We start from the raw sequence: 23,713 nt of genomic DNA, 5'->3' as shown, positions 1-23,713 counted from the left end.
CCTGAAAAACTAGTGGATGACTTTGATCCATATAAACAGACCCTTCAGACCCCCCAGTGTCCACTTTCACCCAGTTAATAGATGTTCAAGATTCCAGAGACTGCTCCCCAGGGAACAAACACAATGGCTCAGACTGAATGACAAAAGCATTTTATTGAAGATTCACCTGCAGATAGTTAAGAATGAGAAGAGTTGAATGGGACCAGAGCACTTCTTGTCCTAACCTTGCAGAGCCCGTTGCTACCGGGTGATGGAGAGTGAGTTTGGTTCTCTTGTGGCTGGATATCCAGAATCGGGTGGGCAACAGTGTTGAGCTGGGAAGAAATGTGTGGCCCTGACAATTCTGGAGAGGGAGCTCCTGGTCATTTTCTCCTCTGTCCATGGGAGGTGAAAGCTGAGACCCCCTCCACTGGAGGTGAGTCACCAGGCCCAAGTCAAAAAGAAGCTACCGAACTCCAAGAGGGCAGAGTCCACATTCCAGACAAGATGGTCCTGGAGCAGAGATCCCAGAGGAGAGTCGAGGTGACAGCATCAGGGTGAACACCAGAAAGGGAAGGTGGAGATGAAGTAAAGGAAGCACAGGGACCGCAGGCCTGGGCCAGGTGGCATTTGGTTGCCAGCAAGGACCTTGTCTCCTCTTATCGGGGTTTCTTGCCCAGGGTGGTGGTAGAGATGATCTTGCTGCCGGAACTACCGCAGACACCGCCGCCAAACCCAAAGCCACCTCCAGAGCAGGAGCCAAAACCACTCCCCAGGCTAATTCCAGAGCAGCTTCCGCCGAATCCTCCACTGATGCCTCCAATACTGGAGCTACCACCGACCACCGCTACGAGAAAGACAAGGGACACAGTTGTTCCCACAGTGCCCAGAGCCCTCCACCCAGATCTGGGTGAACAAATAACAAGAAGGGGCAGGAGGTACTTACAGATGCTCACGGCACTCTGGCACTCTCCAGACATCCTGTTGGAGGGAAAGAGCCGTGAGTCTCAGCGAGCCCAGAACCACAATTTGTTCAATAAGCAGGTCTCATGCACTGTCCTTAAAGAACAAGATTCTAAAGGCCAAGTGTGAACCTATTATCTACACCATCCTGGTTCTTTTTTTTTTTTTAATACTTTTTTAGATATTGGTGGACCTTTATTTTATTCATTTATTTATTTGTGATGCTGAGAATCGAACCCAGTGCCTCACACACGCTAGGCAAGTGCTCTACCACTGAGCCATAACTGCAGCCCCTCCATCCGGGTTCTTAATGCACCAGCACAGCATTGAAGCAAGCAGCCCTGCAGAGGCCCCAACTCACAGCCCAGGGCCTCTCTGTCCCTCACGTCACCACCCTGCCTTCCTGCTTCACCTGCACTCCTCGCCCTCCAGCAGCTTGCGGTAGGTGGCAATCTCAATATCCAGGGCCAGCTTCACGCTCAGGAGCTCCTGGTACTCGCGCAGCATCCGGGCCAGCTCCTCCTTGGCCTTCTGCAGGGCAGCCTCCAGCTCTGTGCGCTTGGTGTGGGCATCTTTGAGCGCCAGCTCCCCACGCTGCTCTGCGTCGGCCACAGACGCCTGCAGAGTCTGGCACTGTGGACAAGGACATTGGACAGGCAGCATCAGTGCCCTGTTTTCAAGATCTTTATACCTGGCCCTTCTCTTGGGCCAGTTTTCCTTGGGTTAGGATGTCAGGATTCCAATTGTCCCTCTTCCCATCTTGCCTCACCCTTAAAAATTTCATTCATAGGGATACTGCCACATCAATGATCATGGCAGCACAATTCACAATAACTAGACTTTGGAATCAACCCAGATGCCCTTCAATAGATGAATGGATTAAAAAACTGTGGCATTTATACACAATGGAGTATTACGCAGCACTAAAAAATGACAAAATCATGGATTGTGCAGGGAAATGGATGGCATTAGAGCAGATTATGCTAAGTGAAGCTAGCCAATCCTTAAAAAACAAATGCCAAATGTCTTCCTTAATATAAAGAGAGCAACTAAGATCAGAACAGGGAAGAAGAGCATGAGGAAAAGATTAACATTAAACAGAGACGAGTGGGGGGAGAGAAAGGGAGAGAGAAGGGAAACTATGGAAATGGAAGGAGACCCTCATTGTTACACAAAATTACATATAAGAGTTTGTGAGGGGAAAGGGGGAAAAAAAAAAACAAGGGAGAGAATTAAACAACAGCAGATGGGGTAGAGAGGGAAGATGAGAGGGAAGGGGAGGGGGGATAGTAGGGGATAGGAAAGGTAGCAGAATACAACAGTCACTAATATGGTATTATGTAAAAATGTGGATGTGTAACCGATGTGATTCTGCAACTTGTATTTGGGGTAAAAAATGGGAGTTCATAACCCACTTGAATCAAATGTATGGAAGATGATATGTCATGAGCTGTGTAATGTTTTGAACAACCAATAAAAAAAAAATTAAAAAAAAAAAAAAAGAGAAAAAAATAAAATAAAAAAAAAATAAAAAAAAAAAAAAATTTCATTCATTCCAGCGAGGGCCCACCACTGCCCCCATCAGACTGATAAGATAGACAGAAAAAAAAAAGTGAAGAGCCAGGAAACCTGTGTACTGGGGCAGCATCTCATGTCAACTAGGATATTGCTCAGAAGATCCAGGTGTGGCTTCTATAATGAGCTAGAAATGCCATGTAGATAGGCTCAGGGTCTTCTGACCTCATGCTTTACCTGCTTATCCACCCCAGGGCATCTACCTTGCACTTCAGCTAGGAGAAGGTGACACCCACCTGCTTCTTGATGTTCTCAATCTCTGCCCGCAGCCTCTGGATCATCCTGTTGAGCTCTGAGATCTCGTTCTTGGTGTTTTTCAGGTTGTCACCATGTTGATCAACTGAGTTCTGGAGCTGCTGGACCTAATACCCGAGGATACACAGGGAATCACGGGTCAAGAGTATTTGGGTAGGGTCCAGTGAAAGTAGCCACAGGTGACAGGGATAGCCCAAAATGTCAAGTGTTCCCAAGCAGAACAGGATCAATGATGCCTGGGAGAATCTACCCATCTCTGGATGCTCTTGGGATCAAGTGGATGAGCACCTGACATTAAGAGCAGAGTCCTAAAGTCACCCCCATCTCCTGAGACATCCTACCACCCACCTTGATCTGGTACAGGGCCTCGGCCTCAGCCTTGCTCCTCTGGGCAATCTCCTCATACTGGGCGCGGACCTCGGCAATGATGCTGTCCAGGTCCAGGTTGCGGTTGTTGTCCATGGAGAGGACCACAGACGTGTCACTGACATGGCTCTGGATCTGGGACAGCTCCTGCAAAGCAAATGTCTCCAGTCAGCACCCCAGGAGGTCTCCTCCTGAGCTCTGAGGCAAGCCTCTGGGTTGCAGGTTCAAATGCAAGTGGGGTTGGCATTCCCAATGTGTAGGGAGTGGAAAGAAGATACATTTTTAAGTAGAAATCAAATATTTGGTGACATCACAGGAGAGGAAAAGCAATGCTTCTAATCTTTACTGCTCACTGGGAACTATGGCACTCCCCGTCCAAAGCAACAGGTGTTCCATGTGTTAGATGGAAGGGAATGGAATGGATTCATTTCACCAGAAAAATGGTAGACAGTAATAAATTCCATCCCACACAAACTTCAGCTATAATCACTTCTTCTAAGACAACATCTGGTTTTGAGAAGCTCTCACTTGAATCCTTCACTTGGTTCCAACCCTTTCATCCATGACCCTGCTGAGAAGCCTCTGCCCTGAAGGAAGAGAACCAGAGTCTCTTCTAAGCACTGAATCCCAACCAGCAGCCTCAGAGATGGTGGAGGAGCCCTTTCCGTGAATGGAGAGAGGAAGGAGTCCTCACCGCATCGTAGAGGACCCTCAGGAAGTTGATCTCATCATTCAGGCCGTCCACCTTGGCCTCCAGCTCCACCTTGGTCATGTAGGCAGCGTCCACATCCTGCAGGGGAAACAGGAGGAGAGAGGAGGAGCAGGAATTATCATGGGGACAAGGTATTAATCAACACCTGCAAGTGTTTTCAGTTGCATTTAGGAAAATCTACACAATGCCAGGTGAGGTGGCCAGGGACAAATTATTCACTAGATTCTGTCCCTAAAGCTACCTGAAGACATGGAACTTAATTGTCTACACAGGCTTTCCTCCCAAGCTTCATTCCTGGAAACTTGGTTCCCTTATCTGCTTCCTTCAGCTGCACAGATGTAGATAGTACCAAGTGAGGTGGAGATGAGCAGAGATGGGCCGTGGGTTCATGGCCAGCTGAGGACCGTCACCAATGGGGAGGGGTTCCCTAAAAGCACTTCCCCACCATCTTTCATGCCCCACCTTCTTGAGGACCACGAAGTCATTCTCTGCCGTTGTGCGTTTGTTGATCTCATCTTCATACCTAGGGGTGGGGACAGGAAGGAAAAGACAAAAGCCCACAGTGAGCAAGTGTCTCTGCTGCTTGTTTGCAAACATCTGTTTGGAAATATCCAGGTAATTAGCTGCATTTCCCATGTGCACAAATAGCCACTCAATGTACATTTATTGAGTAACAGTCTAGGCCCTGGTGTGTTCAGAGACATAAAAACCAAATTTTACAAAGACAATTTTCAAGAGTTAACATGTGAGGTGAAACATCTGCAAGAAACTAATCAATGCTGTTTCCATGGAAGGAACTATCCTTTGGGCCATTTTAGCAGATTAAATTCTCAAGAATGTTGCCAACACTTCAGTTCCTCTATTTTGGATGTGAGGGAATTGAGAGAGAGGGTGTGGGTCTTCATTTTATGTCTAGTGCTATGCTACATATATTTTCTCTCAATTAATTTCATTGAATTCTTATAACCAATAAAGTAGGAATAGAATCTCCATTTTAAAAAGTAAAGGATATCATCCCCATTGAGGCTTAAGAAAACTGAAGCTCAGAGAAGTTAAGCAACTTATCCAAAGTCACATAGCTAGTTAAGTGAGGGGGTAGTATTCAAATCAGCTCCATCTGTCTCTACAATCTCTTTGCTTCTGAATGTGGAGCAACTTGAAGTAACTAGACCTCACCCTATGAAAATGTAATCATGTGGATACAGGGACACTGTCTAAAGGACCTTCCTGGCCCGTTGGGATCTCTTCAGATCCTGAGGTTCTAAACCACTGGAGAGGAGCCCAAGGAACCTGGGCCATGGCCAGGCAGATGCGTCAGATGGTCCCTTCCTTCCTCCCCACATACTTGGTCTTGAAGTCCTCCACACTGTCCTGCATGACCTTCAGCTCTGACTGCAGGCGCCCTTTGTCATTGACCAAGGTATCCAGCTGCTTCCTGAGGGCATTGATGTACGTCTCAAAGAAGGGATCGAGGTTTTTGCTGGATGTGGTGGTCGTCTGCTGCTGCAGGAGGTTCCATTTGGTCACCAGGACCTTATTCTGTTGCTCTAAGAACCGCACCTGTTGAAGAGGGTACCAGACCACTGATGAGGTAGAAGGATCGAACCTTTGACTAGGGGGCCAACCAAGGCGAACGCCAACCCAGTCAATCTAAGGCAACCACGTAGCTCAAGAGTCACCCAAGTAGAGCTACCACACTGCAACTCCAGGGCTCATTCACTAGGGTCAACATGGTATCCCTGCTGCCCAGGGCTGTGGAGAACAGAGTATGTATGGCCAGAGCAGCAGGGCCAGCTTCCTAAGCACCGGCACTGAAAGGCCCCAGATGACCCACCAGAGAAGCAGGGAGCTTCTATGAAATAATTAAATAAAATGAGGGGATACAACCGTGATCTAAGGCTCTTGCATTCAAGTGACCCTGACCCAAGGCAAAGAGTTCACTAAATACTTTTAAAATAAGCCTTCTTATCAATAGATCTGTGTGTCTCCATGAACAACCTGTGTGTGACAGTATGGCTATCTGTGAGCAACATCCTACTCCTGTTCTGAATCTCAGCTAGACTCCATCCTGCCAGGGACATCCCTGGACTTTCCTCTCTAGGAAAAGATGTAGCCTGATAGGCCAAAGAAGCAGCTGAGTGTGACCTCTCCACCTATGGGCTTCAGAATAAAAGGAAAACAGGTAAAGAAGATTGATCACCACCTGGGCCGAAAGGGGGAGATGAGACGGAGAAGCCCGCAAAGAACTCTTATTCTTGCTTTCATGTCTCTGTGTCCTAGAGTCACAATGAAGCCTCCTTAAGTTACCGCGGGTTTATTCAAACTAGCAAGAGAAGTAAATGCACGCATTCAGCCTGCACCAGGAAGATTCGTTCTTGCCCAAACATCTAAGAGGCCTAAGACTTTGATACGCCATGACCCAGGACAGCCAAGACCAAGGTGTTTACACTTGTCTACCTGGTCATCAATCTCAGGTGACTCAGCTCTCTGAGATGACCCGATCACCATAACCTACCATACTAGGCTGGGATTGAGCTTTAAGGACTTGGCTCTCCAAATGCTCATGAAGAGGAAGTTGGGCAACAAAAAGAAAAGAGAGACCCAGCTCCTCTTCAAATAGACAGTCGAGCCTACAGTGAGAAGAAACGAGATAACCTCCCAAGATCCTGCTGTGGCCTAGAATCTTCCATGGAAGTCAGCAAGTTGTTATGTGCAGAACCAGCTTGGTTTTCTTCAGCTCCCAGAACAGGAGTGCCAGTCGTTAAACTACTGAAATTAACTGTTTTTTTTCCAAAACCAAAACCTGACAGAAAAGCTAGGAAATAATGAGCCCACTTGATAGCTAGTGTGACTAGAATCAGAAAAGCCAAGTGATTTGCCTGGTAGCACACAGCTCGTCTGCCCTCTCATACCACAGACTCAAAGTACCATCTGTCTCCCCTTCATCGCTGAAAACTGAAGCCCAGAAAAACTCAGTTGCTATCCCTTTGCCTACAAGGAGCTCCAATTCGGGGTTCCTTCCACTCACTGCCTCTCTCTGTCCAGGACACCAGTCACGCACCTTGTCGATGAAGGAAGCGAACTTGTTGTTGAGGGTCTTGATCTGCTCGCGCTCCTCAGTGCGCACTTTCTGGATCTCGGGATCTATCTCCACGTGGAGTGGGGTCAGCAAGCTCTGGTTGATGGTGACCTCCTGAATCCCCCCAGCAGGGCAGGCAGCGAGGCCAGAACCACCCCAACCAAATCCACTTCCAAAGCCACCAGCACCAAAGCCACCAGCACCAAAGCCACCAGCACCAAAGCCACCAGCACCAAAGCCCCCGGCACCTTGGCGAGACCCGGCCACACTGAGAGAGATGCTCTTGTGGCCGCCAAGGTTGTAGAGGCTCCTGCTGCCGAAGCCCCCAGAGGAGCAGCGGCCTGCACCTCCAGACACGGAGCCAGAGCTGAAGGCAACTCTCTTGCCCCCACCAACAATGGCTGAGCCACAGCTGAAGCCCCGGGACCCGCCCCGGACACACTGCTGTTTGGCGATCATGGCTGAGGAAGCAGGACAAGCTTGGAGCTATGAGACAGAGGAGAGAGGGGCCAGGCCGTGTGTGCTGCAGTCCTCAGCCTCCGTCTCTTATATGGGCTGGAGCAGCAGGGCTTGGTTGCAGGGGCATAAAGGGAAAAATCCAAAACATCTCTGGGCGTGGCCTTTGGCACAGGCCCATCCTCTCACACCTGCTCAGCATGTCACTAAACACACCTACAAAAGTCATTTGGAGGGCACAGGTCCTTGGATCCCATCCCATTCCCCTCTAAGAGAACCTGAACTGGGCCCTAAGGCCTGCTGGATCAAGGCCTTGCCCAGGCCCAGCCCTGCAGCCTCCCCCAACCGACCGGCCTTCCATCTCCCAGCACCACAGAGGCTTAGTGCTCCAGGCCAGGCATCCTGTCCCACCCCAGGAGCCTGGGCTCAAGTGCACAGCCTGCCGCCCACCAGTTCAGCACTCCTTGAGCAAGCCACCCTCTGAGGCTCAGGTGCTTAGCCTAAAAGTTGGAAATAATGCAAATATTTGAGCTTCGTCACTCTTCAGAGCAGATGAGATCGTGGTGAACCAAGTGCTTCGGAAGCTGTGAGGAGCTGAACAGACACTTGTCACCATTGTCATTTTTATTCTTCCACATGTGTCTGGCCCCATGTCACATTCAAAAGGAAAAGCCTTCCCTGGTGCCCTTCAGATCCAAGCAGAGCCAGGTACCGAGTGGAGAGAGGGAAAGGTAGACCTGGGGCCCTCCCCCTCCAGCCCTGGGGACCCCTGTGCTTCTGTGGTGGGAGCAGGGTGGCGCTCCAGTGCCCTGGACAGTGTGCACCTGCTGCTCCCTTTGCTGGCCACTCTAAGCTTTGCTGGGCTCTACCAGAACAGGGCACATTCTGGAATGATCCCAGTGTTCAGGACAGGAATTCATAACATTTTTTTGGTGCTAGGAACCTTCTGCAGAACACCATTCTGCAGAAACCCACCTGTTCATGTGTAAAATTCTAGCTTCAAACCCTTATATTCTACAACGGATCTGTGTTCAGATGCCACCCGTTGCCACTGATTAGTTCTGCAGCGTCAGGCAGGTCACTTATCCCCTAAACACATCCAACTCATCTTCTCATCTATCGAACAGGACACCTGCCTCACAGGTAATGAGATAATTTGCCCCCAGTGCCAGCCCCTAGGTTAGCAGACGCTCATTCTCTTCCTGACCAGGCTTTGTCATTAACGCTCATGAGAAAAAGTTAGATGCACGTGAGTTCCCCCTCTGCTCCTCAGCCCCTCGTGGGGGAAATGACCCCAAATCTGAGGAGCAGCAGTGACCCATGTCTACGTGAGTCCACAGGCTGGAGCTGGCCCTGGCCTAATGGCAGCAGGAGTGAAGACTCCCTCGTCGACACAGGGAGGGCAGAGCCCTGAGGTGGGAGAAGGTGGTCAGAAACTCCCAGGGCTGCAGGGAAGGCCAGGCTGCCCAGGGTTCAGCCATCTCTTCTCTCCCTCCTCCCTACCCCAGTCCCTCTCCCCTTGCCCAGCCACTGTCCAGGAGGCCTCTAAGCAAATGGAACCGGCAGAGGTGCTGGGGCTGTGAGTCCTGGAGGCCCAGGCCCCGAGCAACCATCTACAAAGGAAGGCTGGAACAGTGGCCAGTCCACTGGCAGCAGGGTACCTTCTAGACAGGCCTGTCTCCTACAAGGGAAGAGACTGGACATTCGCTCTTTCAACCAGTATTTATTGAGCACCAAGTTTGTGCCAGGCGTGATGCAGGATGCTTCACATACACTGGACAAGTAGTCTCCTTGGAGGCTCTCTGCAGCTGGCCTCGCTGGCTCTGTTACACTCGATGACTTGGACACTCAGAGAGGCCAAAGAGCTCCCAGATTTGCACAGCATGTGGTAGAGCCGTGACTTGAACCCACATCAGACTGGTCTCAAAGACTCCGGGCTCCAGGCCTCTCTGCCTGGTATGAAGTGAGTATGTCCATTTTGTGCATTTTGTGAACCAGCCAGTCCAGAAGCGAGCACCCGAGCAAACCTGACTGAGCCTGCTACTCAGGAGCAAAAGGGCTGGAGGGCACTGGCCTCCCAGTGAGGATCCCCTGGGGATGTCCACCCGTCTCCCCTGGGAGCAGGGAGTTCTGCTCCCTGGGAGTCCCCCATCAGGGAACTGAGTCTAATTAACTGGTCCCTGCCCCCAAGGGGAGGTGGGCTGTCCCCCACGTGTGGGCCTGGAGCCCCGTGCCCACCACCTCGTCTCCATCTCTATGCCTCCACCAACCGCTCTACTCTCTGCTGCCCCCAAGGGTTTGATGGAGACTTTCATGAACTTGGTGGATGTTTGCATCACCAGACACGAAGCCCCCAGTGGCTCATGTCCCCTGGGTCTTGTAGCCCTCTAACACTAGGGGGAGAAGATGCAGGCACAGCAAGCCTAGGGCTGCATCCAGATCCCCAAGCAAAAACCAAACAAGACTGGAGGACACTTCCAGGGGAACCAGATGTAAAGTGATGGATGTTATTTTGTGCCTGTGGGGCCGCAAACTGCAAACTCCACTGAGGACTTTCTGGGGGTAACTGGAAGCATATGCCATCCCTAGGACAAAAAGTAGGATAACTTTTTTATCTTAAAAATGGTGCTTTTCAAGTAGAAGGGACTTCCTTAGAACTGCCATTATTTGTGAACACTAGGTGCTCATTCCTCACAACAACCCTATTAATGTGGTGTTGCTATGCCCAGTTTAGAGCTCCAGCCACTGAAGCTCAGAGAGGCTATGTAACTTGTCGAAATCACACAGTCCCATTCATTCGTCTGGCTTCAGAGCTTGTGATCTTCACTTCTAGACTGCAGTGTTTTACATGGTGACCCTGCCTTACAGGTCCACCATTACAGAATAGGATCTTGCCAATAGGTTATGTGTTCCAGGGACATGGTTCAGCTCCTTTCTGTCCTTACTCTTGTCACATGATTGGTTGCTTGCTTTATGTGGCCCAGTTCTTAGGGGTACTTGACAACACTGTCCTGAGAGGCTAACCCTGTGTCCTCCAATTAATTAAATCTAAATTTATCATAAACCCAAATCAATCAGAAAGTCCTAGTGTAGCGTCATACCTGTGGCCTTTTATTAAATCAGAATTGCCAGAAGTTCACAAAATCCTTGAACTGTAGCATAAGAAACTAAAGGTAGACATAAAGAAGAACTTTTCAACCAAAAGAGCATTTCACCCTATGGTAAGAGAAGAAGAGAGAAGAGTTTCTCCTTCCGGGACTGCTGTCTCCTTCCCATCTAGCTGGAGTTGGCCAATGGAGTGAGGTTCTCCCTGGCAGTGACAGCTGAGAGCTAGGCCCCCTCCCCACTCCCCAGTCCCCCACACAGCTTTTACTGGTGCCCTCGGTGACCCTCCTTCCTCTGGCAGCTGTTCCTGATCTTGACATGGGGCGGGAGCAGGGCGGGAGGGTGTGCCCGCCTAGGGCTTTCGGGGTGAGCCCTGGGATTACGGATCCTGAGGCCCTCTGTCACTGTTGCCCCAAACCCGGTGCACCGTGTGAGAAAATGCTCCCTCCCTCGCTGGCCAGGTCCGTGCCGTGCCCCACTCTGCCACCCAGCCTTGACGTTCTGAGTCACTCTCGGGGAGCAGCAGCCAACAAGGGGATCAGAGATTCTGCAGAGAAGGGCCGTCAGCATTTCAGGAAGAGGCCGCGAGGGCAAGAAGAGGGCAGGGACTTAGAACAGGGGAGGGGTCTGGCCCAGGGCCCTCTTCCCCAGGGCTGCAGAGCTGCCCGCTTGGTCTCTTCCCTGGGCATGTGCCAGCAAGGGCTCCCCAACTTCTGGCAGAGAAATTACTCTTGCAACAAAGTAACACAGAGAAAGCAGAGGTTAGAGGAGGGACCCAAGTTCCCTGCAGCCTGCTATCCTCCAGGCCCCCTAGAGTACCCCTGGGGTCCCCAGGTCCCAGGAACTCTGTATGAAAACCTCAGCAAGGATTTCTGAGTAATATGATGTGGATCGGAGCTCCTGGGTGGCAATGTAACGGCTGAATTTTATTTAACTTAATGTTTCTCATTAAAACTGACCATTGTTCTATTTCTAAACCCTAATTTTAAATTCAATAAAGTTTTTTTTCACTTTGGTATTGGTTTATGGTGGCTTTTAGACAGGCCCTTCCCTCTCTCAGCCCATCTTCTCACCTACAAGATGACACGTTTAGACAAGATTATATTTAGCACTTTCTCTAGCTCCAGTACCCCCTGCTTCTCCGTTTCCTTTTCTGAACAAGTAGCATCAACCAGTGGTTAACAGCTTGGACTATGCAACCAGATTGCTTGGATTCCACACTCAGCTCTGCTACTTACTAGCTGTGTGATCCTCAACAAATTACTTAACCACTCTGTGCCTTTTCTTTCTCATCTGCCAATGGGGATGATAACAGTGCGTCTATCAGAGGTTATTGGGAAGATTGAGTCTGTTTGAGGCTTAGCAGCACCCAGTAGGCACTCAGAAAACTTTAGCTCTTATCACTAAAGCATGCACATCAGAGCGGTCTGCACCCCTGAGAAGAGATGGGTCATCCTGCGAGTGTGGCTGACTCCCAAACTCAGGAGCACCCGGGTGAGGGAAGCAGACTCTTTCACTGCTCGCCCTTGTGTTCTAAGCCATGCTGAGGGTTCCGGCCAGAACCCCTCTGCTGGCACCCCTTGCCCGGTAGAAACTTGTACCAGCTCCCCAGACTCCTCTGAGGAGGGCCCCATGTCCAAGATCCAGCGACAGCCAGGCGCTCTCCAGGCAGGCGGGAGGGCCCAGCGCAGCCTGCACACGGGACAGGAAGGAGCTGGTGGCAGGACTGGGGCCCGGAGGCCAGGCTGAGCAGGCAGCCTGCGGGAACCGCAGGAGCATAGATGGAAGAGGGGGTCCCGCAGGAGCACAGATGGAAGAGGGGGTCCCGCTGGGGCAGAGAGCTCTGGAGCTGAGGGGGTGGGAGGAGTCTGGTGAGAGGCAGAGGCAGGGGCAGAACGGAGGTGGCTTCAGGGGAGGAAGGACTGAAGGCTGGAAATGGCACCCCCAGGGCCTCGGACCCACCCCCAACAGCTGTCTTCACATTAGACCAGCTCAGTGGCAGTGGGCTTGAGGGTTCATTCTGATGATCATTGAGCCTCAATTGCCTCATCTGTAAAATAGGGGATCACATACCCCCCATCGAATTCTGAGGTGAAATAATGTATTTGTAAACCATAAAATCCAATTGAACGTGCATTGGCACGGATGACTGAATACGGGGGCTGAGAGAGAAACCATCTCACTCCAAGAAGGTGGGAATCCAGAAGTCAAGGAGAAGGGAAGTATGCTTAACTCATGTTTTCCTCACAATCCTGATTTTACAAAGGAGGCAACTAAGGCTCAGAGTGGTTGATCGACTTGCCCAATGTTGCATAGCTAGTAAGTGGCAGAACTGGAATTTAACCTGAGTCTGCCTAGTTCTGAAGCCCAGGATCTCTGCACTGAACAAATCACGCTGCCTGCCCCTCAGAGAAGTGAAGGGCTGAATGAGCACCAGGGGGCATGCTGAGTGACAGGCAGCCGCCCAGCAGCTGGGTCAGGCCTTCAGCAACTTCCATCCTCCCTCAGAGCCTCAGGGTCCTCCCACAGCTACACACAGGCCCTGGGGGAGCGGCAGCATAGAGCAAATACACTTTGGCCCTCAAGGTGACCGGGACATAGTGAGTGTGTGGTGGTCAACCATCCAGTGCTTATTGACATGACTCACTTCCCAGGCAGGACAGACTGCAGCCACAACCGCTGACTGGAGTTGAAGTTTATTGAGACATATCACAGGCACAGACCGGGTACACGGTGGAGGAGGGGGTGGGTGACTGGGGAGGTTGGAGGATTTGGGGGAACCACTCTTCACTTCCCCCTTCCTCCCCCGCCGGCCCTGGATTCCCAGCAGAAAGGCAGAGGTGGTGAGCGAGACAGAGGTGGCCTGGGACACCCAGTCTCCTCTCAGTGGTCACCATCAGATCACTCGACCATGCTGCTCAAGATGAGGACCTTAACCTCCCAACCCACAGCACCTCCCAGGAGAAAAACTGGATAGATTTGAGCCCTTCCCCCAATACAAATCGTACCCAAATAGTGTGGTGTGAAAATACACTGGGTCTGTGGTCCCCAGGGCTGTTCCTGAGAAGGTTGGAGAGGATAGCAGGGATGGGGATGGGGCAGCGAGAGGACTGCAGGGCCCCCGGCATGCCTGTCTCAGCGGCTAGTACCTCCTGCTGGACGTCTTGACCGTGGTGGTCTTCCGCAGGATGGAGGTGCCCCCGGAGCCGGCCCCGCCTTTGACATTGCCGTAGCCCACGTTCGTGCTGAATCCAGCCTTGAAGCCAGCCCCGCTCCCACCTAGGGAGACGCCACCCCCAAAGCCAGCCGCACTGCCTCCAACCATGGTGGTGGAGTTGCCAGTCACAGCTGCAAGGCAAAGGGTCTGGATTAGGCCAGAGGCAGTGCCAGGAAAGGGCTGGCAGGGCGGGGCGGGGCAGGGGGGGCAGAAGATCATCAAAGGACTGGAACATGGGAAATTTCCCATGGGAACTGGGGAGGGGAGCCCAGCACAGGGAGCTCGCTCTCTGGGAAGCTCTGAAGGAGAGCACACTTTAGGGCAGGTTCAGGTTGAATGGACAGAGTGTTCTGGGGCCAGGCCAGGGGTGGGGCAGGAACGGAGCAGCAAATACTCACAAATGCTGACAGCGCTGGGACATTCTCCAGACATCCTAGGGAAGCAGAAAGGCCAGGAGAGGGGTCAGTGACCCCAGGAACCCGGGAGAAAACCCTCATTAGATTACATTAGACTGGATCAGGGCCAAGATCAGGTGACAGTAACAAGACCAGGAGACATAAGTGTGTGCATGCAGCTGGCCTGGGACCCGTGGGCCTCCCATCATGTCCTAAACCAGTCCTCTGGGACCAATGGCCCTACCAGCACATCCTCTGGCCACGCCCACACACACACACCTGCCTCCCCCACCCCAGGACCATGGATGGCATCCCAGCTCCAGGGGAGACAAAGTCCCTGGCCTCACAGAGCCGCCCCAGTTCTGCCCACTTCCTCTCCACATCATGCTGAGGGAGATGTGGTTTTGTGGGGGTTTGGGTTTTTTTTCAAAGTTTATACTGGCTTCCTTTCTCCCTGGCTGCAGCCACCCCCAAGATTAAGGATCAAGTTTGTACCACCCAGGAAATGAGCAGCAGAGGCAAGAAGTCCATGAGGGGAGGGAAGTGTCCCCGAGGTGAGTCAGGACCCCCTCCCGGTGCTTCCTCCTCCCAGGGGACAGGGACAGGAAGCCCTCAGTGGGGCAGAGGGGCCACCACCTGCTCTCCTCGCTCTCCAACAGCTTGCGGTAGGTGGCGATCTCCACATCCAGGGCCAGTTTGACATTCATGAGGGCCTGGTAGTCACGCAGCAGCCGGGCCAGGTCCTCCTTAGCCTGGTGCAGGGCCGTGTCCAGATCCCCGAGCTTCTTCTTAGCATCCTTGAGCGCCATCTCCCCACGCTGCTCCGCTTCGGCGATGGCCGCCTGCAGCTGCTGACACTGCCCCAGGGGTGAGAGGTGTTGGGAACACCCTCTAGGGTCATCCCATTCATCTCTCTGCCCTCATGTCAGGAGTCACCTTCCCCAAGTCCCTGCCCCAACCAAGGGGGAAAGAACAGAAAGAGAAATATGCCTCTGAAAGAAGGATTATTAGAAAGCAGGATCATGTGGCAGCACTGGGAAGCCTTGACTGAATTCTAACTTCAATCCCTCCAGCTGCAGCTCAGACCAGTGCTTCAGAAGAGATAGAATAAATGATGCAATCTCACTATTAGCCAAAGTCTTCCTTCTGATCTAAAGAAGAATTCGTGCTTTTTAGCCATACCCTAGATGGGGTTAGCCTCTGTGACCTGGATTCTGGAACCTTCTGCCTCCTCCAAGAGATGGGATGGATCAATCTCCTTAGAGGAAGTAGCCAACCTGCTCTACCACTTATATGCTGTGTGACCTTGGACAAGCCCCTTCCCCAAGTCTCTGGGCCCCAGTTTCCTATCCTGTAAGTGGAACACATTGACCGTGATGGTCCAGCATCTGAGTCGTCCCATCTATCAGAAGAAGAGCCGGCCTTGCCCCTCAGGGTGACCATGGAAGAAGGCCCTCCAGCCCTGCCAACACCTGGCCTGACCACAAGGCCCAGAGAGAGGCCCACCTGCTTCTTGGCCGCATCCACCTCACTCTGCAGCCTCTGGATAGTGCGGGTAAGCTCCGCAATCTCGTTCTTGGTGTCCCGCAGGTTGTCCCCATGCTTCCCCGCTGTCACCTGCAGCTCCTCGTACTAGAGCCCAAAGAAGCAGCAGTGAGCATCAGAGAGTGAGCACCAGGACCACGTGGGTAACCACTGGCCCCAGAGCCACCTGCCAGTGGAGGCCTGTGGAGGCTGAGTATACCTGGTCCCCAGGGCTCCCACGTCCCAGTGGCCCAGGCCATCGGAGGTCTGTGCCCAATCCCTGACCAGCCGTTCTTCTCACCTTGGTCTGGTACCAGGCCTCGGCCTCCGCCCGGCTCCTCTGGGCAATCAGCTCATACTGGGCCTTGACCTCGGCAATGATGCTGTCCAGGTCCAGGCTGCGGTTGTTGTCCATGGACAGGACGACATTGGTGTCAGACACGTGGGTCTGCACTTGGCTCAGCTCCTGAAGAAACACAAACAGCTACTACCAGGGTGGGGTGGGGAGCAGGGGACAAGGACAGTCATGGTATCAGGAGGGCCACCCTAGGCTTCCCCAGGAACCCCCCTATAAAGAACCCATGACTGCAGGAAGAGGCTTCGGTCTCCCCGCTTGTCACCTGGGCTCCCATTTTTATAGCCTTCATTTATTTTTGTACATTTGCAGGCCACCAAGAGATCAGAGAGGAGAAAGAGAACACACACTTTCTGCTCTAACGCACTTTCTGCATCTAAGGCCCAGATGGCTTCCTCTGATCACTCCAGACTGTCCTGATACTCTTGGGCCCTTCCTGAGTTTCTAGGGTCCATCTGCAATTACATGCAAGCAGTGAAGGTGACAGAGAGGGAAGATGATAGGGAGCTGAGGGTCTCTGTGTCCTGGTCACTGGATCATGATTACATTGGACTGGGCTGCCACCAATTGCCCTAAATCCCACTACCCTGCCCTTAAGTTGGGTCTCCTTAAGGGTCTCCTTAAGTTGCTTAGGGCCTCATTAAACTGCTGAGACTGGCTTTGAACTTGTGATCCTCTTGCCTCAGCCTCCCAAGTCCCTGGAGTTACACTATGCCTGGCTACACTGGAGTTTTCAAATAACTAAATTGGGTTAGCAGGTAGCTGTGGTGGAGCACTTGTTTAGCATCATGGGGGCCTGGATTCCATCCCCAGCAACACACACATGAAAAAAAAAATCTAGATCAAATAACTAAACTGAAAGTTTACCCAGTCTACAAAGGACCCAGAGCAGGGCATTACTAGTATAGTGGAGAGCGGAATCAAGATTCTCCATGCCCACATGGCTTCAAATGATGAGATGAAACCATAGGAAAGAAAGAAAATTATTAACTCCTGCATTCTGTTCCAAAAATTCAACTCCCTAAATACAGAAAGTTGGAGAAGAATAGATGCCAGTCTTCCTTGAAAACATTCATGTGAAAAAATCCAAGGGTTGTCCAGGGATAAGAGGGCTTCTATAAAGAATACACAAACTGGGGCAGCATTAAGCTGCATGGATGGACATCAGTTCTCCCTCCCACCCCTCTGTTTTCTGACTACTTCATTTAGAATCCTGTCTCCTGGAAAGCACCATAGCAGATATCTATAATCCTTACTGCTTAGGAGGCTGAAACAGGAAGTTTGCAAGTTCAAAGCCAACTTGGGCAACTTAGGGAGACTCTGTCTCAAAATAGTTTTCTATTTTATTATTCTTTTATTTTATTATTTTATTATTATTCTCTTTTTAGGGCTGGGGGTGCATAGCTCCATGGTAAAGAGCCCCCGGGTTCAATCCACCAAAAAAAAAAAAAAACTGTTTCCTGAAGTTTCTCACAGATTTTTTGTTCCTTCATCATCCTGGCCACTAAAAGACTGTTGTGGGAAAGACAAGTGTCACATGGAAGACAACTGGATACATGTAGCCCAGAGGGCAGAGTCAGGACCAGTCAAGAGACGAAATGGGAACAAGATGCAAGTCAGGTTTCTAAGAGAGCACTCAACAATGGCAATGCCTACCCTCAAAAACAGTGAGCTCCCTGCACTAGGAGTGTTCTAGGGGAAGCTACCTGACCCCTGTCAGGGAGGTCATAGGAAGGTTCTTACACTGGACCCAGGATTAGCCTTATGGTCCCTGATGATCTGAGGAGCCTACGATTCTCTGGCCACTTTGTGTTAAATTCAACCCTGTCACCTTAGTCTCCAAGGCTCCCTGTCTCCTGGGACCCCACTTGGATCCTTTGATCTACCCACTGCCCCCACCTCATCTCCTGCTACAATCTGGAACCCTTTCCCTCCTCTCTGCCCATCTCTGCTCCTCCATCCTTTGCTCCAATACAAACTGGATAGGAAGAGGGCAACTGAACAGTGTGATGAGAGCCAGATTCTGGAGTTCAAAGTCAAGTTTGAATCCTTACACTGCCTCATCCTAGCTCTGTGACCGTGGACAAGTTACTCTTTGTGTCCTTGACTATGAAGCAGAGACAACAATAGTACCTACTTTAGGAAGTTGTGGAGAGGATTCTCTAAGAGGCTTGACAGGTGCCTGGCCCATGGAGAGCACTTCATGCATGGAAGGCAGCGCTAATTAAAGGATTAACATCCCATCTTTTAACAAGTTGCACTGGTAAATTCAGTTCTGATCTCCGTTGGGAGTCCCCAGCACTGTAAGGGAATCCTCCCTGTCCTTTGGCCACCTCACCATTTCGTAGAGAGCCTGGAGAAAGTCAATCTCCTGGTTCAAGGAGTCCACTTTGCCATGCAGATCCATTCGGCCCATATACGAAGCATCCACATCCTGGCAGGGGAGGGGATAGGAGAGAGCAAAGGAGATGCTCCATTGACAGGGGTCTCATCTCTCTGGGCCAACCCAGCACCCTGGCAGCCAAAGGACCACCTCCTCAGTTCCCCACTCCCTGCTCACCTTCTTGAGCACCACAAACTCATTCTCCAAAGCGGTGCGCTTGTTGATTTCATCCTCGTACCTGTTATACAAGGAAGGCTCAGCCCAGTTCTGCCTTTTAGGCATTGGACCCTCCTGGCTTTAAGGAAGCCCTGATGGGTCCCCCATTGCCCAAGAATGCTTTTGGGGAGCAATTTTTGTTGTTTTTGTTTTGCAATACTGGAGAGGCCTTGTGGTTCCTGCTGATCTGAGGAGCCTACAATTCTCTGGTCACTTCATGTTAAGTTCAATCCTGTCACCTTGGCCTGAACCCAAGAGTGCTCTGCCACTGAGCTACCTCACAGCCCTTTGTATTACATTTTGAGACAGGATCTCACCCTGTCATGCATCACCATGCCCAGCTTGGGAGCAATTCTTTAATGTGACTAATCAGTGAAAAAACTTGGGGTACTGTCTTTGTTTAAGCATTCTCTCTCCCAATCCCTTCCTGAGGAAAGGGACACAACTTTATGCAATAAATATGACAATCAACAGCAGCCATGTCTTTGGAAGAGAGCCCTGCAGAGGCTTTATAGGAGCAACCAAAGATGTGCCAAAATGGTTACCTTTGCATTCACTTTCAACAACTGGATGTCACTTCAAACAACCAATGCCTCCATATCCATTTCTGTTGAGACTTTTAAGGTTGAGAAATTGCTAGTGTCAAGTTATGGAAAAACTTGTGACTTCAGGGTCTGGGGTTGTGGCTCAGTGGTAGATCACTCACCTAGCACAAGCAAGGCCCTGGGTTCAATCCTCAACACCACATAAAAATAAATTAAATAAAGGTATTGTGTCCAACTAAAAAATAATTTTAAAAAAATTGTGACTTCAAATTATAAATATACATATCCACCATCCTCAATAAGTGAATTTGGAGCTCAGTTACAATGAACTGTATTTTTTAAATTTATGACATTCATGGAACAATTAAAAATTCAAAACTGTCTGGATGTTTGATGATATTGAGGAAAGACTATTTTGTGATTATAATATTATGTTCATGTTTTATTACATTAGGCAGGCAAACTATATAAATAGATCCAGTAAAACATTTGTGAATAAAATGATTTGATGACTGCAATTTCTTCAAGACAATAAGGAAGGAGGAGTGGGTAGAGGGAGAGATGAACTGAGATTGGCTCTGAGTCAATAATTATTAAAGTTGAATGGAACGTGAAGGTTCAATATACTATTCTCCCTACCTTATAGAAATGCTTTTTTTTTTTTTTTTTTTTTTTTGGTACTGGGGATTGATCCCAGGGGCGCTTTACCACTGATCCCCATCCCCAGCCCTTTCTATGTTTTATTGAGAGATAGGGTCTCACTAAATTGAATAGGGCCTCATTAAGTTGCTGAGACTGGCTTTGAACTTGCAATCCTCCTGCCTCAGGCTCCCAAATTGCTGCAATTACAGGTATGTGCCGCCATGCCCAGATGCTTTTAAAAAAAAAACATATTTTTAACTACAAACAATACACAAACTAAGTCACCAATTCTCCAGGCAGCAGCAGGTCCCAGAACTGAGCATCCGAGGGAAACAGGTAGATTCTAGAACCCTGGGAGTGGGAGGCTCTCTCCAGGAGATTCCCACACTGCCCCTTGCCCTAGGCCAGCCTGCCCAGTTCTCCTCACTTGTTCTTGAAGTCCTCCAGGAGATCTTGCACGTTCCTCAGCTCCAAGTCCAATCTCCCCCGCTCGTCCTGCTTGCTATCCAGCTGCCTCCGCAGGCTGCTCAGGTAGGCCTCAAAGATGGGCTCCAGGTTGTTTCTGGTGACACCCATGTTCTGGCTTTGCTCCTGCAGCAAAGCCCACTTGGTCTCCAGCACTTTATTCTGCTGCTCCAGGAAACGTACCTAAGCCAGAGAAAAGAAGGGTATTATCCTCTGGCCACAGGAGGGACTGAGGACAGGGACCACCACCCCCCTGCATCCCAAGCCAGCATCACAGCGGCAGAGCAGCAGCACTTGCACCCTGCTGAGGGGAGAGAGTCCTGAGGGGACAGAGTGCTGAGGGGAGCATCTCTGCTGGCATGACAGCCCCACCTGATGAGAAGGACTCTTAAGAATTAATAAACACAAGAGCCCTGGCTCAGACATTTACAGGTTGGCCTTGGTCACACCACTTCTCCCTTTCTTGCTTGTCCTGAGTAAAAAAGACCAGGTCAATTCTGAATTCTGAATCCTAATTCTGCACCAAAATCAACTGTCAAAAATGCTGATAAGGCCAGGTACAGTGGTGCACTCCTGTAATCCCAGCAGCTCGGGAAGCAGGAGGATTGCAAGTTCAAAGCCAGTCTCAGTAACTTAGCAAGGCCCTAAGCAATTCGGTGAGACCTTGTCTCTACATAAAATATAAAAAAGGGCTGGGGATGTGGCTCAGTGATTAAGTGCCCCTGGGTTTAATCTCCAGTACAAAAATAAATAAATAAATGCTAATGATACACACACAAGCAAGAGAGAAAAATTATGGCCAAATGTTGAAAACTACTAAATCTGAAAACCTATGTAGGACTATTCTTGCAACTTCTCTGCAAATTCCTCATTTTTTATGTTTTTTGTTTGTTTGTTTTTTGGTTGGTTGGTTTTGGGGTTTTGGTGTTTTGGTTTTGCTTTTGTTTTTTTAATATCTATGCCTGGGACCAATTCTACAGGCCTAAAAGGAGGCTCAAAGGGTGGGTTAACAGCACTCCCCAGGAAGAGGGGACAGCTCTGCCCAGCCAGACTCTGAAACACCAGACACACATCTCTCACCCTCCAGTGACCAGGCAATGATTCTGGAAGCCCAAGAAAAGGTTTTGCCTATTTGACTCCTGGGACAGTCCCACAAAAGAACCAAAAGTCACTAGGGGAGAGAGCAAGGAGGTGGGCGGGAGGCCTTGCTTCATCGGAATCTGCCATCCTGTCTCTCCACCTCCACATGGCCTGAGCCACTGTCACACCACAAGAGAGCTCCAGGTAGCAGGTGAACCTCTTGGTGCCAAGAACGATGGGCTCCAGTTCTGCCTCTGCCTTCGTGTACCTGTATGAGCCTGGGAAAATCCCTCAACCTTTGTAAACCTCAATTTTCTAATCTCAAAAATGGTACTGGCCCAGCACAATGGCACAGCCCTCTAATCCCAGCAGCTCGGGAGGCTGAGGCAGGAGAATTGCAAGTTCAAAGCCAGCCTCAGCAACTTAGCGAGGCCCTAAACAACTCAATGAGATCCTGTCTCTAAATAAAATATAAAATAGGGCTGGGGATGTGGCTCAGGGGCTAAGTGCCCCTGGGTTCATTCCTCAGTATCAAAAAAATGGTACCAGAGTCAGGGAACCACTGAGGGTATTGCATGAAAATGGGGATGTGAGTGTTCTTTGTGAAAGCACAAATCACTGGACCAAAGTACAGTTGTCCACCACATCTTTCCCCACTTCCAAGGCTCAGGGCCAAGAAAGACAAGGCCAAAAGGATGTACCAAGAAGTGCCAGAAAACAGTACAAGAGTCACCCCAGTCAGCCTGGAGACCAGAGAAGGATGCAGACACTCCCAGTCTGCAACAGTCCAAACTCCACAGCCTCAGGGCTTGGTAACCTGGTGACCACCCACCTCATTGTCCACCCCAAACTGAGCTTCTTGACTTCAGCAGGGAGCAGAAAAAGGAGAAGCAATGGAGGACTTCCCCTGAGACCCCCCAACTGTGTTCTGACCACATCTGGCCCTTAGGCCTCCTCCAAGCCTGAGAGAGCAGGGACAGACGGAGGCCAACCTCAGCTTTGGATAACTTGTTGAACTCCCGAGTCACGGTTTCCCCAGCTATAGAATGACAAAAATACAGTAAGGGCCACCATACTAAGAGGAGCAGCAAGGACTATCCAAGTTTTGATTCTGAGACAAGACTGCCATGTAGTTATATTAAGGATGACCATAGGGCTGGGACTGTGGCTCAGTAGTAGAGCACTCGCCTCGAACATGCGAGGCCCTGGGTTCGATCCTCAGCACCACATAAAAATAAATAAATAAAATGAAGGTATTCAATGAAGGTCCAACTACAACTAAAAAATAAATATTTAAAAAAAAAAAAAAAAAAGGATGACCATAATAAAGGCTCCCCCCCCACACACACCACCACCACTGGGCTTGGCCAGGAGGCCTCGTGCTTAGAATGAAGATTCTACAGAAAGAGGCGGAGGACCATCCCCATCCACATCTCAGCCCCAGGCTCAGGCCCAAGGAAACCAAATCCTCCCACCCAGCCCCACCCCAGTGTCTGCCCCTGCTCCCTTCCTTAGAGGCCCTGCATCCACACCATGCCCCCCACCTTGTCGATGAAGGAGGCGAACTTGTTGTTGAGGGTCTTGATCTGCTCGCGCTCCTGGGTGCGCACCCGCTGGATCTCTGGGTCTATCTCCACATTGAGGGGGGTCAGCAGGCTCTGGTTGACAGTGACCTCCTGGATCCCCCCTGGAGGACAAGCAGGCCCGAAGGTCTGCCTGCCAGCCCCCAGGCCCATGTAGGCCCCACTGCCAAAGCCGAAGCCCCCCAGAGCCCGGCCCGAGGAGGCCCCTCCGGCCACGCTGACAGAGATGCTCTTGCTGCCTCCCAAGTTATAGAGGCTCCGGCTGCCAAAGCCACTGGTGCTGGGGCCACAGCGAGCCCCACCACCACCGCCACTGCTCCGGGACATTGTCACCGAGCTGAAGCTGTTGCGGGTTCTACACCCGCCCCCTCCGCTGGCTGAGTTGGAGCTGAAGCCTCCTTTGGTTGAGTAGGTTTGCCGAGACAGGGAGGATCTCATGGCTGGCAGAGTGGCCGAGAGCAGGCTGAGAACAGGAGGCAGCGCGGGAGCTGCTGGGCCACCAATGGCGTTTTTATCTTCTCCCAGCTGGGCTGGTTCCTGGGCTCCACACGCACCCCTGCCTCCTTGCCCCAGGAGGAGAGGGAGGGGCCATGGGCCTGGAGGGAGTCCCCTCTCCCCCAGCAGGCAGGAGGGGCCGGCCCCTCCCAGCCCTCACCTGTGCTCCAGAGCTGGGGCTGAGCAAGACTCTCTCCCTCAGGCAGTCCTCACTTAGAACAGGATGATAAGGGCTCCCACATCCACCCCCAACACCCAGTGGCTGACTGGTTCTCCTCCCACCCAGCCCTGGTGGCCTCAGTCAATGGGACTCTGTGTTCTGT

The 23,713-nt window shown here is 50.9% G+C and overlaps 2 protein-coding genes across 2 annotated transcripts; both read right to left on the bottom strand.

Moving 5' to 3' along the window:
* Positions 1 to 638: 638 nt before the first annotated feature.
* Krt4 (keratin 4) lies at positions 639 to 7,388 on the bottom strand. Its single transcript, XM_027949945.2, has 9 exons — positions 6,912 to 7,388; positions 5,196 to 5,410; positions 4,313 to 4,373; positions 3,833 to 3,928; positions 3,121 to 3,285; positions 2,754 to 2,879; positions 1,355 to 1,575; positions 926 to 960; positions 639 to 826 (listed from the first exon to the last, which is right to left on the bottom strand). The coding sequence occupies exons 1-9, from the start codon at positions 7,386 to 7,388 to the stop codon at positions 639 to 641; spliced, it is 1,584 nt and encodes a 527-aa protein (XP_027805746.2).
* A 6,244-nt stretch (positions 7,389 to 13,632) lies between these two features.
* Krt79 (keratin 79) lies at positions 13,633 to 23,333 on the bottom strand. The gene is made up of 9 exons (XM_027949931.2): positions 22,857 to 23,333; positions 20,195 to 20,415; positions 18,542 to 18,602; positions 18,320 to 18,415; positions 15,928 to 16,092; positions 15,609 to 15,734; positions 14,739 to 14,959; positions 14,106 to 14,140; positions 13,633 to 13,838 (listed from the first exon to the last, which is right to left on the bottom strand). The coding sequence occupies exons 1-9, from the start codon at positions 23,331 to 23,333 to the stop codon at positions 13,633 to 13,635; spliced, it is 1,608 nt and encodes a 535-aa protein (XP_027805732.1).
* Between the last annotated feature and the right edge of the window lie 380 nt (positions 23,334 to 23,713).

Source organism: Marmota flaviventris, chromosome 3 (assembly GCF_047511675.1).
Source record: "Marmota flaviventris isolate mMarFla1 chromosome 3, mMarFla1.hap1, whole genome shotgun sequence".
Classification (NCBI taxonomy): Eukaryota; Metazoa; Chordata; class Mammalia; order Rodentia; family Sciuridae; genus Marmota; species Marmota flaviventris.
This window is presented reverse-complemented; position numbering and strand designations above follow the sequence as displayed.